A 16,910-nucleotide genomic window follows, 5' to 3' on the forward strand; every position below is an offset into this window, starting at 1 on the left:
GGACCCCATAACATGTCCATACCAACCGCTGCTGTGGCAGGACTCCTGTAATTGCTGGAGGAATCTTTGTCATGGATAAAGGCTGGTTTAATCACCTGGGCCAGTATGACACTCACATGGACATCTGGGGTGGTGAGAACTTTGGTAAGTGATGTTCAGATGTATGATTTTACTCCTGTGCTGTGATGAGTTCAAGTGTCAAACATACAGTTTGTGAATCCAGTGATCATACAGCACTGCTAGAGCTGAACAAAGAATAGTGCATGTGTGGATGTCCTCAATAATGGACCCTTTCCACAAGATTGTGACGACGCATTTAACGGTCATCAGCATTGTAAATCCTCAAAAGCTTTTTATGTTTCGATTTTTTTTTTAAATGTACATTTATAACACTATACTTTGTATTATATCACCTTTGCATCAAATTACAAAAAAAAAAAAAAGAGTTAATGCTAATGCGAGGGTGTTTCTAATGCAGCGTCTATGGGAGGGACGGTACATCTGCATCGTTCTCTCTTCTGACTGCCGTTATCAGTCTCTCTCAATTTTTTTCTTTTGATGGAGAGTCATGAAAACACTATCGTGGAGTTTTTCTTTTGCTATTTGAGGCGATGGGAATGCAAAAAATATATTTGTGTTACTCTCCCATTCACTGCTCTCGAGGTTTACCCCTGCTGCTGAGAAACCCGGAAATCTGAAAAAGGTCTATATAGTCAAACAAACTTCAGGGTTAATTTAGTTACCAAAACCATTAAATAATAATAATAATAATAAGTGTGTGTGTGTGTGCGTATATATATATACAGTATATATATATATATATATATATATATATATATATATATATATATATATACAGGTGCTGGTCATATAATTAGAATATCATCAAAAAGTTGATTTATTTCACTAATTCAATTCAAAAAGTGAAACTTGTATATTATATTCATTCATTACACACATACTGATATATTTCAAATGTTTATTTCTTTTAATTTTGATGATTAGAGCTTACAGCTCATGAAAGTCAAAAATCAGTATCTCAAAATATTAGAATATTTACATTTGAGTTTGAATAAATGACCATCCCTACAGTATAAATTCTGGGTATCTCTTGTTCTTTGAAACCACAATAATGGGGAAGACTGCTGACTTGGCAATGATCCAGAAGACGAACATTGACACCCTCCACAAAGAGGGTAAGTCACAGAAGGTCATTACTGAAAGGTGTGGCTGTTTACAGAGTGCTGTATCAAAGCATATTAAATGCAAAGTTGACTGGAAGGAAGAATTTGGGTAGGAAAAGGTGCACAAGCAACAGGGATGACCGCAAGCTTGAGAATACAGTCAAGCAAAGCCGATTCAAACACTTGGGAGAGCTTCGCAAGGAGAGAACTGAAGCTGGAGTCAGTGCATCAAGAGTCACCACGCTCAGACGTCTTCAGGAAAAGGGCTACCAAGCCACTTCTGAACCAGAGACAACGTCAGAAGCATCTTACCTGGGCTGTGGAGAAAAAGAACTGGACTGTTGCTCAGTGGTCCAAAGTCCTCTTTTCAGATGAAAGTAAATTTTACATTTCATTTGGAAATCAAGGTCCCAGAGTCTGAAGGAAGAGTGGAGAGGCACAGAATCCATGTTGCTTGAAGTCCAGTGTGAAGTTTCCACAGTCAGTGATGATTTGGGCTGCCATGTCATCTGCTGGTGTTGGTCCACTGTGTTTTCTGATGTCCACAGTCAACGCAGCCATCTACCAGGAAATTTTAGAGCACTTCATGCTTCCTTCTGTTGACAAGATTTCATTTACCAGCAGGACTTGGCACCTGCCCACACTGCCAAAGGTACCAAAAGCTGGTTCAATGACCATGGTGTTACTGTGCTTGATTGGCCAGCAAACTCGCCTGACCTGAACCCCATAGAGAATCTATGGGGTATTGTCAAGAGGAAGATGAGAGACACCAGACCCAACAATGCAGAAGAGCTGAAGGCCACTATCAGAGCAACCTGGGCTCTCATAACACCTGAGCAGTGCCACAGACTGATCGACTCCATGCCACGCCGCATTGCTGCAGTAATTCAGGCAAAAGGAGCCCCAACTAAGTATTGAGTGCTGTACATGCTCATACTTTTCATTTTCATACTTTTCAGTTGGCCAAGATTTCTAAAAATCCTTTCTTTGTATTGGTCTTAAGTAATATTCTAATATTTTGAGATACTGATTTTTGACTTTCATGAGCTGTAAGCTCTAATCATCAAAATTAAAAGAAATAAACATTTGAAATATATCAGTCTGTGTGTAATGAATGAATATAATATACAAGTTTCACTTTTTGAATGGAATTAGTGAAATAAATCAACTTTTTAATGATATTCTAATTATATGACCAGCACCTGTATATATATATATATATATATATATATATATATATATATATATATTATTATTATTTTATTTTTTTACTTGAAATTAAATACATATTAACCAAGACAAATAAAAACTTTAACTTATTTTATTTTAGCTAGTTGCCAAGGCAACATTCCTAATTATCAGTTTCTTTTAGTTTAACTTGTACAAAAATAAAACTAAAATTGAAATACAAATGTATAAAACTATAATAAAACTAATAAACATGACAAAAACACACAACAAAATCACTTAAATGCACAAACCAAAGTTTATTTAAATTTAATTGAGATGAAAACAGAAAACAAAACCAAAAAATCCAAAATTAAAAATATTATTAATATTAATAATATTATTAATTATATTAGTAAATTAATAAAAAAAACTATAATTATTTCAGCGATACTAAAATTACACTGTGTGTGTACTTGTTTATGCTACAGTGTGGGAAGGATAGTAAAACCTGACATTTTTGACATTGTGGGAAACGGCCTGCGGTCCCCACGAGGGGAAACAATTATTAAAAATAATAGAATAGAATTTTATGGAAACGTAATAGAAGTCTATGGAAAGTCCCCACGATTCACAGAAACAAACGTGTGTGTGTGTGTGTGTGTGTGTGTGTGTGTGTGTGTGTGTGTGTGTGTGTGTGTGCGTGCGTGTGTGTGTGTGCAGTAGGCTGTGTTTACAGCCCTCTACTGGCTAAATCAGAGTGTTGTTGGAAAATGCTTTAGTATTATACTTTTGCAATTTTATTTTTGTATATTTTGTTACCATCCCTGTGCCCCTCGTGTCCTAACCAGGCACAGTTTTCCACAGACAATCTGTCTGTCCACGTTGGAAGTAAAACTACGACATAACAAAACAAACACAATTTTTGCGTTCTAACTTGCTCCATTAAAAAAAGAATCCACCGCAGTGTGACTTTCCAAAAGAGGAAAAAATACTGAGATGGATTATGTTGGTCAGAGAGAGAGAGGTCAAAATTGGCGTGACTCTCTCAGCCGTTGTGTTAGAAACAGTCACCGAGCATGTCCTGATGCTTAGGACAAAAAGATCTGCAGGAAAGCCTGTGTTGCTTTTTTATCGCAGTGCTCTTCCTGTTTCAGGACGATTGTACCAATATTGTGAACGTCTCTGTGTTTACTTCCACGCATGAATGTAATTCTGTCTGTTGTGATGCTGCAGAGCTGTCGTTCAGGGTGTGGATGTGCGGCGGCAGTCTTGAGATCCTGCCCTGCAGTCGCGTGGGCCACGTCTTCCGGAAACGCCATCCTTATGACTTCCCAGAGGGCAACGCACTCACCTACATCAAGTAAATTGGCCTTTCTGTAACTTGTAATCATGTGTTTTGCATTGGCGTGTACGAATGAATGGCTGTTATGCTGCAGGAACACGCGGAGAGCTGCTGAGGTCTGGATGGATGAGTATAAACAGTATTACTACGCCGCAAGACCATCAGCGCAGGGCAAGGCCTTCGGGAGGTCAGACGTCTCTAAAACCTTATGTAGATCTGGTTATGGTGACCTTCAGTACTTCAGTACATCACTTTCTTTCTTCAATGGAACACAAAAGGAGATGTTTAGAGGAATGCTCACGCAGCTGCATGCAATGAAACAGACTGTCAAGCTTCATTAAAGTACTTCAAGTATATATTCAATCTCGGCTTGTCAAGAAGCATCAGGCTAGGTTTGAAATCAAACAGCAAATAACAAGATATTTACTCAAAAAAGACTCTAAATTCCATCTATTTATATTACACAGTTTATACATAAAAAAGCTCGTATATTTAATGTGACGCATATTGGGCAGTCAGGTCAGATTTCTGTGATAGTACTAATAAACTGAATGTGTTTTAACTACACAATAATATATTTATCATCAATAAATCAGTCTCTTACATTTGAACTAACTGAATATTGCTTGTTCCACAGCTAGTCATATTTTAACCATGTTCATACTATTTACTATAACTGAATAAACTTCTCACAGATTTATGCTGATTCTAAGCAATTTGAAAAAATGCAAATAGATGCAAATAATTAATAGTAAATTATGCCATGATTTTTGAGTGCAGAAATCTGGCCTGTTTCATTATGTATTGCTGAAAAATATGCATTATTTTTAATCATGTTTATTATTTTGTTAATATTAAAATTATGCAGTGCTGTCAAACGATTAATCGCGATCAATCAATTTATATAATATATCTGTGTGTACTGTGTATATTTATGTATATATAAATACACACACATACTGTATATATTTTGAAAATATATAAACGTAACATGTTTATCTTAAATATATACATGCATGGGTGTGTATTTATATATACATAATAAATATGCACAGTAAACAAAAACCTCTATTTTGGATGCAATTAATCGCAATTTATCGTTTGACAGCACTAAAACTATGTGATGGATGGACATTTTCTATGCAATTCAAATACGTCATATTTATTTTTTCAGTATTTCTCTCACAATATGCCATGATCAGTACAATGCACGAGCAGCGTGGACTCGTTTATGGTTGTTTTTGGAGCTTGACGGCCCCTGGTCACAGTCTGCTGTCATTATATGGAAAACTAAACATCTCTTGCTTTCATTTTTGGGTGAATTGTTCCTTTAACCCGCTTCTGTCTCTCTCTGTCTCTCTGTACAGTATTGCAGATCGGCTTGCTTTAAAACGGAAGTTGAACTGTAACTCTTTCCGCTGGTATCTTGAGAATGTGTATCCTGAACTCAAGTGAGTCACGTTCGCTGGACTCTGATGGACTGCCAGACACACCTGGACTTTGTATTTAACCCTCTCAAGTCTGTTCTGACGGTGTTTTGTCCTTGCTTGTGTTTGTCAGAATCCCCGAGCAGGAAGCGGCGTACAGTCTCCTGAAGCAGGGCGGCCTGTGTCTGGAGAGTCACGGCACAGACAGTCTGGGTTTGGCCGAGTGTAAGACCGCGCCGAGCATCCCTGCCTCACAGGTGTGTGATAACTGACTGAATGTAGCCTTTACACTAGCTCCAGTAGCGTGGCAGTTTTAGCTGTTGTTTCAGTGAGTTAGAGTATAAAGTGACAAAACTAAGGCTTGGCATTGGCACTGATTTCCTGTTTTGAGTCTGATTCCAAAGATAAATTGTTCAGTGGACCCTTTCCACAAAACTGTGACGACGCGTTTCAACGTTTTATATAATTCGTTTTTTTTTTTTTAATGTATGTACTAGTGCTGTCAAATGATTAATCGCGATTAATCGCATCCAAAATAAAAGTTTTGGTTTACATAATGTATGTGTGTAAACTGTGTATATTTATTATGTATATTTAAATACACACACATATATATTTAAGAAAAATGTTATGTTTATATATTAAATATACTTATGTATAATATAAAATATAAATATATGAATGTATATACATGTAAATATTTTCAAAATATATACTGTATGTGTGTGTGTTTATATATACATCATAAATATACACAGTACACACACATACTGTATATTTTGTAAACAAAAACTTTTATTTTGATGCGATTAATCGCGATTACTCCTTTGACAGCACTGGCTATGTACATTTATGTCACTATACTTCGTATTGTATCACCTTTGCATCAAATTTAAAAAAATAAAAAAACGAGTTAACTCTAATGCGAGGGTGTTTCTAATGCAGCGTCTATGGGAAGGACGGTTAATCTGCATCGTTCTCTCTTCTGACTGCTTTATAAGTAGCTCTCTATTTTTTTCCTTTTTTTGAAAGTCATGAAAACACTATCGTGGAGTTTTTCTTTTGCTTATTTGAGCAAATGGAAATGCAAAAAATATATTTGTGTAACTCTCCCATTCACTGCTCTCGAAGTTTACCCAACTATGACGACTTCTGCTGCTGAGAAACCCAGAAATGTGAAAAAGGTCCATTACCACGTCATCATGTAATTATTGAAATGATTGCATAATTGCCTCATTGACACATGTTCACATTGTTTTCACATTTGCATTTTTTTTTATATATATATATTTTTGGCCATTAAAGGTCCATCTTTTGTTTTGGGTTACACTTTATTATAAGGTGACTTTGTTATAGTGTAGGCTAAATATAATAATTAAGTGCTGAGTAATATTAATTAATTCATAGTAGCCTACTTACTATAAGTTTAGAATTAAGATTAGAGCCTAGTTTAGGACTAGTTGCATGTAATTGTGCATAATTTGCTGTTATTACTACAGTAATACTACATATTATTACTACATACTACATATAAGTACTACATGTAACGTGTAAAAAGGACACTGTAAAATAAAGTGTTATCTTGTTTTGTTTTTGTTGTTTTTTAGTTACCATGTCAACTGACCTGTTTTAATTATTGCATAATTGCCTCTGTTTTGTTTTGTGAATTTTTCAGTTACCATGTCAATAGACGTATTTCAAAATAGTTATTACAAAATTGCCTCATTGATACATGCAAAATTTACACTGTAATTGCAGCACCTTCCATATTCACATTATTTTTCACATTTGCAAATGGTTAATATAAAGGTTAATATACCTGTACAAAGGTGATATAATGCAGTGGGTTGGAGGAGAGGAGAGAATTTATTTGGAATAACAAAAAAAGGAGTTGTTTTGGAATGAGAAGTAAAGTAAATAACTGTTACCAACTCCTTCATGCCAAATAAACAACTAAAACTGCAAATTAATATTTAGTTACTTTGAGTGTGATTGCTGTACAAATTGTGATTTGCTACATATATCCAGCAGCTCTCTACACCTGCATTACTCACTCAATCATTTGTCTGTCCTGTTTTCTCAGAAGTGGACTCTGATTGAACCACAGATCCGTCAGCATGACCTGTGTCTGGCCATCACAGCTTTCACTGCGGGGTCAAAGGTCAGACTAGAGCCCTGCAACATCAAAGAGTCCAGACAGGTGGGTGTACGTGTAACTGACACATAGGCTATTAGAGTTTCCATGAGCTACTGAGAATCAATCACCTGCTGCTTTCAGAAGACTATTAAGCTCTATTCTGACAGCACTAGTTGTTTTTGTGGGAGTTACTGTATGTAAACTTCATAAAGTGATATTCTGTTGTTATTTGAGGTGGAATGGTGAGTGTTGTCCCTCTCTCATTCTCTCGGTGATAATAGCTGCCGTCGATCTGAAACGCAGCAGACAGGCTTACAGGCACAAACACGTATCTTCCCATAAGCCCACTGTATATGGTTCCACTCACAAACTTAGTTGGCTTAGCTGGATACAAATAAAAAAACTAATTAAAATGACAAACACACACACTCACAAACACTTTTCATTAAAACATAAAACATAAAAATAAATGTATTGATACATGCATAATGTCCATTGCAACACGCCACATTAATTTCATGATTGCATATTTTTTGTCAAATATGTTTGAGCACTCAAGGTTAATGTAATGTAGTGACAGGAAGGAGATGCGATCATTTCTTTCCGAATGAAAAGGAATTCAGATCATTCAAAATAATAACAAAACAATAACAGTATGTCAGTGATACTGAAATAAGACTGGCTCACAGTAGTGAGGAGCTGAATATGTAGAGTGTCTGCAGTCAGTTATAAGCATACATTTCAGTTAAACTGCTGCCCTATGTAGGCATTAGTTCAGAAAATAACTCACAATAGGGTTTGGAACAGAGCTGTTTGGCATTGAGATCATCGCTCTCCTGAATGAAACCTGCCACGCTTCCAGCAAACACCCACACACACACACACACACACACACACACACACACACACACACACACCCACACCCACACACACACACACACACACACACACACACACACACACACACACACACACACACACACACACACACACACACACACACACAGGATATTAGAGTATATATCAAGCCTTCTGAATCCAGACTCGCTGACCTCGCTCTAAAGCAGTCACACGCTATGAGACATGCCCTTGGCTACAACATTCTGCTGCTTTCATCTCATTATAAGGCTGCTTTCTGTTCAGAATGTTTATCTGTTTCTGTTTCTCTGTAGGTTTCTTTAAATTTGACATTTTACAGTCACTCTATTTTTTTGCAGCATTTGTCAATGTTTGGAATGAAACAGTTGTTTTGCATTTTTATTCCAGTTTTGTGTAAAAAATGTTCTACAAGTGAAGGAGATAGTTGTTGATGGTAGTAGTTGATGATGGTAGCAAGTTATGCAAATTACATTACTCCATACATATAGAAAATCCACATACGACACAAAGTAGATGTATACTTAAGAAATAATACGATTTTTTTTTTTTTTTTACTATCATTGATTTTAGTTTTTGTTAATATTTTGAATTAGAATTATTTTAAAATTTAGTTTTGGCTTTAATTTTAGTTGAAGTTTTAGTCATTTTGTTGTGTTTTTGTCATTGTTAGTTTTTGTTTTTCTATAAAAATGATTATGCAGTATTATTCATTTTTATTTTATTAGTTTATATAGTTTGTTAATTTAGTATTTCAACCTACACTAAATGAAAATGAGACATGCTTTGGCAGCTAGTTTAAATCATTTTTATTTTTTTTATTGATTTCAGTTTATTTTTATTTCAAGTAAGGAAATTATTTTGTTGTTTCAGTTTTAGTTAATGGTAATAACTCTAGTTGAACATAACAAATGAACTCTATAAACTCTATTCAGACATGCCTCAAATTCTAATAACAAGGTTGCAAAAATGGCAAACAACATACGAATTAAATGTAAGTGAAATACATCATATTTAGTTTGACCTTCTCAGACGACGGTTATAAGGGCTTTCTGTTTTCTTTCGCTGATAATTTCATGAACAAGAAGAAGAAGAGCGATTCTGTTCTGAAGTGCAGACACTCTATTCTGGGATGTTTGTCTACAGCAATTGCATGTGTTGTAATTAACCCGTCCTCTCTTTTTTTCTCCGTCCCTCTGTAGAAATGGAAGCCCCGAGGTCCAGCGCTGCAGCACATGATCAGCGGCTTGTGTCTGGATAGCCAGCCTCCTTCAGGCCCGCCGCTCGTCGCACAGTGCCGCCCCCAGGTGACCAGCCAATCCTGGGAGCCGCAGCTGGTCACCTGACTCTGAGAGCTGGCAGGGAAGGCGGGGAAAGGGGAGGAGTTTAGTCAGGTTGCTGAGCTCCAGGTGCTGTAGGAGCCAGAGGAAAACATTTGCACACTGTTTTAGTTGAAGGTGCTGCTCTCAAACCAATCGAACATGACCCTGTCCAAAACATCTGACCTCATATCCTTAGCGTGGAATAGCTGGAGAGGGAGAAGCGACATTTTGCCTGCCAAATCGAAGCCTGAACACATTTTCGGAACAAGGCCATGGAGCTCACACGGCATGGTTTTGTCAGTTGACAGGAGTGCTTTGTTGAATGTTGTGTTAAGGACTGTTAAAAACCAGATATGTATATAAAGGCCTTTTACTACCTTTCCGACCCATAACCTGTATATTCCTTCATTCCCACTGAGAGATGAAGGTCTGAGTGGTTTCCGGTTGAGTTGCTCAGTATTAGATTGGGATGAAGTGAGATGAGTCTGCATATACGGTGGAAACGGTCAGCTCTAAGACGACAGTCAAAGATTAGCTGTAGCGCACTGGCTTACTTGAAGATGACGATAAGAAGGACAGATACGGCTCCAGAAAGATCCACTGAACCCACTGCTCTCATCACAATGATATAACCTAATGTTTTATCAAAACAGCATCGAGATGTCACATTAAATGAGGTGTAAAGCGCTTTTAATGAGCTATTATTCTGCATGGTACTGCACAGTGAACCGGCATCTGCCAACATGTCAAGCCCAAAGACTGTTTTTCCTCTGTCTTATTCGTTTGCCTTTTGGAACTTTGTATTTACTTGAAGCAAAAGCATTTTTCATTTTGAACATGTGCTAGGAAGCAGTTATGTTGTTTGAAAAATAAAGACTACAACCAAACAAACAGAAAAAAGACAACAATCCAAAAAATCTTGAGTTTGTCTTAGTGTGCTACAGTAAAATAGTCACAGAGTCATTTCACAGATTGAAAACAGAATGCAGTGATGCAGGATAGACATTTAAAACATTACTTTTGTAAAATACAATACAGTGTATGAATGAAATGTAGCAAATGTAGTTGCATTTTTGTGTAATAGTCATTCAGTATAATGAGTTTATACAGTAAATGGGGCTAAACAAATATATACATACAACCAGGGGCGCCGCTATGGTTTCTGGGTCCCCTGAACAGCATATTGACTCGGGACCCCTCGGCAGAAATCCTGTTCAGGCCCCTTCTCCCTCGCCGGGCCTATCAGATATGATTCTGCACTAATTTGATTTAACATTTATTGTTTTTAGTTACAGATTTATGTTGCAAGTTAGAATCTATAAAATTACCAAATATATTTTTGTCTTGTTAGTGATTTTACTGAGGAATGTGTAAAAGTGTGGTATTTGTGGTAAAAAGCTGTTGGAGTTACAAATAGGCAGAAAAATGCACATGATAATAAACTGACTTTTTATTAAACGATTTATCAAGTTGGGAGTCCAAATGAGATATAATTAACATACAGGTGCATCTCAATAAATTAGAATGTTGTGGAAAATTGTGAAACTCGTGTATTAAATAAATTCAATGCACACAGACTGAAGTAGTTTAAGTCTTTGGTTCTTTTAATTGTGATGATTTTGGCTCACATTTAACAAAAACCCACCAATTCACTCTCAACAAATTAGAATATGGTGACATGCCAATCAGCCAATCAACTCAAAACACCTGCAAAGGTTTCCTGAGCCTTCAAAATGGTTTCTCGGTTTGGTTCACTAGGCTACACAATCATGGGGAAGACTGCTGATCTGACAGTTGTCCAGAAGACAATCATTGACACCCTTCACAAGGAGGGTAAGCCACAAACATTCATTGCCAAAGAAGCTGGCTGTTCACAGAGTGCTGTATCCAAGCATGTTAACAGAAAGTTGAGTGGAAGGAAAAAGTGTGCCTTATGAGGATTGTCAAACAAAATTGATTCAAGAATTTGGGTGAACTTCACAAGGAATGGACTGAGGCTGGGGTCAAGGCATCAAGAGCCACCACACACAGACGTGTCAAGGAATTTGGCTACGGTTGTCATATTCCTCTTGTTAAGCCACTCCTGAACCACAGACAACGTCAGAGGCGTCTTACCTGGGCTAAGGAGAAGAAGAACTGGACTGTTGCCCAGTGGTCCAAAGTCCTCTTTTCAGATGAGAGCAAGTTTTGTATTTCATTTGGAAACCAAGGTCCTAGAGTCTGGAGGAAGGGTGGAGAAGCTCATAGCCCAAGTTACTTGAAGTCCAGTGTTAAGTTTCCACAGTCTGTGATGATTTGGGGTGCAATGCCATCTGCTGGTGTTGGTCCATTGTGTTTTTTGAAAACCAAAGTCACTGCACCCCTTTACCAAGACATTTTGGAGCACTTCATGCTTCCTTCTGCTGACCAGCTTTTTAAAGATGCTGATTTCGTTTTCCAGCAGGATTTGGCACCTGCCCACACTGCCAAAAGCACCAAAAGTTGGTTAAATGACCATGGTGTTGGTGTGCTTGACTGGCCAGCAAACTCACCAGACCTGAACCCCATAGAGAATCTATGTCAAGAGCTGAAGGCCACTGTCAAAGAAACCTGGGCTTCCATACCACCTCAGCAGTGCCACAAACTGATCACCTCCATGCCACGCCGAATTGAGGCAGTAATTAAAGCAAAAGGAGCCCCTACCAAGTATTGAGTACATATACAGTAAATGACCATACTTTCCAGAAGGCCAACAATTCACTAAAAATGTTTTTTTTTATTGGTCTTATGAAGTATTCTAATTTGTTGAGAGTGAATTGGTGGGTTTTTGTTTAATGTGAGCCAAAATCATCACAATTAAAAGAACCAAAGACTTAAACTACTTCAGTCTGTGTGCATTGAATTTATTTAATACACGAGTTTCACAATTTGAGTTGAATTACTGAAATAAATGAACTTTTCCACGACATTCTAATGTCATTCTAGATGCACCTGTATTTGTAATGAAACCATCATAATTAAAAACTATTATTATAGTATATATTAATAAAAAATGATATTATTAAATGTATTATTATATTATTAAATACTATGGGATCTCCTTTCAGAATTCTCCTTTCAAAGTATTTTTAAAATTAACATTTTAATGACAGTAAATGTATTAAACATATAAAAACTTTTATGTATCAGAAACAGAAAAAAACAAGAATAAACAGAAAATAGTACAAACATATGAAACACCAATAATGGTCTACCTAAACAAAACTAAAATGAATTCCTTTTAATTGATCAAACTTATTTAGTTAAATTTGATTTCTAGAAATTTTAATTTCAAAAGCATCAACACTTTATACAACAGAAGAAAAATAATGTGTTTTTTATAAAACAAAAACATTTCTTAACCAGTAAGACATTTTTCCTCATGTGGATTGATTTATTATTGCCACAACCTGCATTATTCATTGAACAGACATGCATGAATAACAATTAAAATGATCTACATAAAAAGGTTAAGGTAGTCAGACTGTGCCTTTTACTTTGTGGAACCAAGTGTTTTCAATAGCAACAACGTGCTGGATCCCCAATGATCTTTGTGGCAGCTTTAAGTTTTACATGAGACGATCATGTCTGATTTGCATGTGAAGTAGGTGTGTAGTATGTAGAGTTACAGTTGTGTTCAAAATAATAGCAGTCCAACTTCACTAACCAGATCAATCACTGTTTTTTATATTTCTACATGGCAAATATTTTACTAGTAGGTGTGGTAGAGTAATAGAAAACCAACAGACCCAACAGTCATGACATGCACGCTGCTGGTTCTGTGTAATTGAATCATTAGTTGAAAAGGGCATGTTCAAAATAATAGCAGTGTGGAGTTTAATTAGAGAGGAAAATCCTCCTGTGAAAAAACTGGTGTCAAAAAAGTTGATTAGAGTCGGTGCCGATGGCCTCGTGGTTAGTGTGCCGACATATAGCGCAGTTGTGCTCACTGTGACCCGAGTTCAATCCCATTCCCCTCTCTCTTCCCAATGCTTTCCTGTCGTCTCTTAGAGAGGGAAAAACATATAAAGAAGATGATAGTCATATCAGAAAATGATAGGCTGCAAATGATATCAAATGCTTTAAAATGGCAACCAAAACCAGAAAGAAAACCGAAAACTACCGATCGAAGAATAGCCAAAATGACAAAGACTCAGCCAATGATCAGCTCAAGAAAGTCTAAAGTTACCTGTGAGCACTGTAACAATTAGAAGACGCATATGTGAAGCCAAGCTATCGGCAAGAAGCCGAATTGTTGAAAAAATGAAGAGGTTACAATTTGCCAAAGAACACACTGACTGGCCTAAAGAGAAATGGCGCAATATTTTGTGGACTGATGAAGCAAGATTGTTCTTTTTGGGTCTCGTACACTGTTTTCAAGCCACAGTACTCTGTGAAGACAGTGAAGCATGGTGGCGCAAGCATCATGATATGGGGATGTTTCTCATACTACGTGTTGGGTCTATTTATCGCATTCCAGGGATCATGGATCAGTTTGAGTACATTAAAATGCTTAAAGAGGTTATGTTGCCTTACGCTGAAGAGGAAATGCCCTTGAAACGGCTGTTTCAGCAAGACAGCAGCCCCAAACACACCAGTAAGCGAGCAGCATCTTGGTTCCAGACCAACAAGATTAACGTTATGGAGTGGCCAGCCCAATCTCCAGACCTTAATCCAATAGAAAACTTGTGGGGTGACGTCAAAAATGCTGTTTCTGAGGCAAAACCAAGAAGTGCAGAGGAATTGTGGTCTGTAGTGCAGTCGTCGTGGGCTGGAATACCTGTTCACAGCCGCCAGACTCCATGCCACACAGATGTCAAGCAGTTCTCAGAAACCATGGCTATACAACTAAATGTTAGTTCAGTCATTCACAAGAAAGCTAAATCTTCAAGCAGTTTTCAGTTTATACAGTAAATGTTTGGCTTTGTAAAGAAAAATGCAGACACTGCCATTTTTTTTTCAACAGTCTAATATTCCCTTTTCTTCACTTTCTGTAAAGTAATAACAAATGTGACCCTGGACGACAAAACCAAGTGTCTTAAGTGTCAATTTTTCTGAATAAATAAGCTTTCCATTGATGTATGGTTTGTTAGGATCGGATTACATTTGAATGAGATACAACTATTTGACTTAAGACTGGTTTTGTGGTCCCATTGCATTTGTGTGTATTGAAGTAAAGGTTATTATAAGGATTTTGAGCTTTACTCACTTGTTTAAACACACTGCTATTATTTTGAACACAACTGTACAAGGAGCCCTGCTAAAACAAACAAACAATAGAAGCCCAATAGAAACCATCACAGAAATTCCAATGGTTTCCATTAAAATACCATTATGAACCATTAGTTTTTTCCAGTAAAACCATTACAAAATTCCTTTTTGTAGTGTGTTTTGGGCATTTTTCCAATAGGATTTAACAATCCATCACATACCAGCAGACACCATTATAGTTTCCATTAAAACCAATACAATTCCCATTATAACCATTAAATCCATGATATTTTCTATTGTGTTTTGGGCAGGGCTCTATTGTTTTTTTCAGCAGGGAATTGCCAGTTACAACACTGTAAATGTGAAAAAGGCAGTAGTGGAAGTATCGTAAGGATATAATTGGCATCAGTATGCTGTAATGCTGCGGTTCGCTCAGCGGCCACCAGGTGTCAGGCCTTCATCACAAACACACATTACACTTCCTTACAGCAACAGATTCAAATTTCACCATCAGACATTTATAGAATAGATAACAAACGCTTTAGGAGCCTGCCCTGAAAGCAGAAAGGAAGACACACGTTTAATATTTGTATAAACACTTTCACTAAAAGTTAAATCAGCCAATATATTCACAAATGTGTTCAAGGAAATAGTTTTTATATGATAGCCTAGCCTACCAATAACATAATAACAACATCACTATCAGAAAGAATATTTCTCTGTTTGTATTCATGTATTTATGCTTCTTGCCTGTGACTTATATTCCAGTCAGTAAACAGTGTCCCTACAGTCTGTCAACACGTTGATGGTCTGGTATTTAAGGTCAACACTAAGGGCATTGTGTGACCTATGGATCAAATGTGCCTCACCAGCAGCTCACTATCGCATGCTTGAACATACAGTTTGTGAACACGTGCAGGACCGATGTCACAGACGAATTAGCATTGTGCTCCTTATAGCTCCTCATTTCATAAACGACCGAAGGCAGCGAATGAGCTCGGTCACATGACGAGGGCAGCGACAGGTGAGAGACAGGTGAGATAAACAGGGCCTTGTCTTGGCCGCACAACAGGCTCGGCAGCTTTGTAGAGCTGCGTTAGCATTCCATGCATTCCTCAGTGAGAGCCGTGCCATGCCTTCTGAAGACCAGAGATATCTGGAAGAGCTGCTGCGTTTATTGCACATCTTCTTTTAAAAGAGCTGCAGTCCTAAGGAAGATTTTTGTGTGTTGCTGATTCAAAACTTCATACTGGTCTTCTATAGGGATGCCATAGGGACTGTTGAAGTATCTGCAAATCTTTGCATTTTATTATCTGCTTGATTCGGCTGATGTTGGAAGCAGATGACATATGGACTCATCTTCAGTTCAGATATTAATTTTCTGTGTAAGGATACCGAAGTGTTAAACTATTATCCATCTTCTGAACTCCTGCATATTCTAATGTTTTGATGCTTGATTTTGAAACACACTATTCTGGATTGGAGCTTTACTGTGAACACTCTTGAAAAAAGAAGATTTATATGTCAGCATGTTAATTATTGGCCATAACAAATTATTGCTAAAATACAATAAATGTTTCAAAACAAGAAAAATGCTTTGAAACTGAAATAAGGGATAGTTGTGAAAAAGTCAAGTAATTCAATAATTTATTATTAATATAGTAAAATACATTTTAACTATGACTAAAAATCATATTTTTATTTTCCCTCAATAACTATTGTTTATATATGTATATATAGATATATATATATATATGTGTGTGTGTGTGTGTGTGTGTGTGTGTATATATTGAAGAACACAATTTTCCCTCAGCTTTTTTTTTATTTAATTATTTTTGAAAAACAAAACATAACCTCTGGAAACACAAAATAAAATTTAAATTAATTAACAACATACATTTTTTTAAAGTATTGCTTAAATAGCATGCATGCAGTTTTTATCACTTCATTCATATTCATTGTGAATCTTCTCCTGTTCATTAAGGTTGTAGAAATGGTTACCATAGGGTTTCATCATAAGGCTATTTTATTTTTTAGAACTATACTGTCTGCCTTGTAATATGCTTAACTGTACTTTTGTAGACACACACACACACACACACACACACATGCATATTAATATATTCAATTAGCTGTCTCTCTCTCGCTCTATATTAATTGGCTGGTGTTGTGAATGCTCCTCCCAGACAGATTACTGATGTTGTGAATAATTAATGAGCGCTC

The 16,910-nt window shown here is 36.7% G+C and overlaps 1 protein-coding gene across 3 annotated transcripts in view; it reads left to right on the plus strand.

Annotated features, from left to right (window-relative positions):
* Positions 1–11,003, plus strand: part of galnt16 (UDP-N-acetyl-alpha-D-galactosamine:polypeptide N-acetylgalactosaminyltransferase 16) — a 38,406-nt gene extending 27,403 nt beyond the window's left edge. The window contains exons 9-15 of one of the 3 annotated variants that reach the window (XM_058750359.1): positions 41–144; positions 3,588–3,714; positions 3,791–3,883; positions 5,064–5,147; positions 5,257–5,380; positions 7,207–7,323; positions 9,339–11,003. In XM_058750359.1, coding sequence (XP_058606342.1) covers positions 41–144; positions 3,588–3,714; positions 3,791–3,883; positions 5,064–5,147; positions 5,257–5,380; positions 7,207–7,323; positions 9,339–9,482 — 793 coding nt within the window. In that variant the 3' untranslated portion in view covers positions 9,483–11,003. The remainder of the gene's footprint in view (positions 1–40; positions 145–3,587; positions 3,715–3,790; positions 3,884–5,063; positions 5,148–5,256; positions 5,381–7,206; positions 7,324–9,338) is intronic. The other 2 variants (XM_058750360.1, XM_058750361.1) reach the window with 2 other exon arrangements.
* Positions 11,004–16,910: the final 5,907 nt, after the last annotated feature.

Source organism: Onychostoma macrolepis, chromosome 17 (genome assembly GCF_012432095.1).
Source record: "Onychostoma macrolepis isolate SWU-2019 chromosome 17, ASM1243209v1, whole genome shotgun sequence".
Lineage (NCBI taxonomy): Eukaryota > Metazoa > Chordata > Actinopteri > Cypriniformes > Cyprinidae > Onychostoma > Onychostoma macrolepis.